General features: G+C 35.1%; 1 protein-coding gene across 1 annotated transcript in view; it reads right to left on the reverse strand.

The window, feature by feature from the left end:
- Positions 1–579: 579 nt before the first annotated feature.
- Positions 580–927, reverse strand: part of LOTGIDRAFT_176757 (hypothetical protein) — a gene marked incomplete at both ends in the record, with an annotated part of 8347 nt that continues 7999 nt past the window's right edge. The window contains one exon of the mRNA XM_009058589.1: positions 580–736. Within this exon, the coding sequence (XP_009056837.1) occupies positions 580–736 (157 nt within the window). The remainder of the gene's footprint in view (positions 737–927) is intronic.

The raw sequence follows: 927 nt of genomic DNA on the forward strand, positions 1-927 counted from the left end.
ACACATGAGATACACCTGAAATACACTACACGTGAGTATACCTGAAATACACTACACGTGAGTATACCTGAAATACACTACACGTGAGTATACCTGAAATACACTAAACGTACCAGATCTCTGAGTTCATTTCAATTAGACACGTACCAGATCTCTGAGTTCATTTCAATTAGACACGTACCAGATCTCTGAGTTCATTTCAATTAGACACGTACCAGATCTCTGAGTTCATATCAATTAGACACGTGCCAGATCTCTGAGTTCATATCAATTAGACACGTACCAGATCTCTGAGTTCATTTCAATTAGACACGTACCAGATCTCTGAGTTCATTTCAATTAGACACGTACCAGATCTCTGAGTTCATTTCAATTAGACACGTACCAGATCTCTGAGTTCATTTCAATTAGACACGTACCAGATCTCTGAGTTCATTTCAATTAGACACGTACCAGATCTCTGAGTTCATTTCAATTAGACACGTACCAGATCTCTGAGTTCATTAGTTCAAATCCGTTTTAAGGTACTGAGTTTTCAAAATATTTGTCAGTGAATTTGTAAAAAAGGCGGAAACGTACCAGATCTCTGAGTTTATAAGTTAGAATAACCATTGTAAAGTAAAAAACACTGCCTGGTTGTCGAGTAAACGGGTTGAGAATATCTTTATCTATTACACTCATCATTAAATCTATTAAAACTGTTCTATCATCACTGGTTAATTTCTTTCCTTGATTCCTGAAACATTCCATTTTCTAAATTTTATTTCAAATTTGAAACAGATTCACAATACTAATATATCTGAATAATTAGTCTACCGAGCTTATAGCGATTGTAAAGAGGTTTTCTAAAAAAGTTCATGTGTATCAGGGACACTGATGGCATCAATTTACATCATTCTAATTTTCTATCAGACATCAGTGGTTCCA

This window comes from Lottia gigantea (assembly GCF_000327385.1).
Source record: "Lottia gigantea unplaced genomic scaffold LOTGIsca_3474, whole genome shotgun sequence".
Classification (NCBI taxonomy): Eukaryota; Metazoa; Mollusca; class Gastropoda; family Lottiidae; genus Lottia; species Lottia gigantea.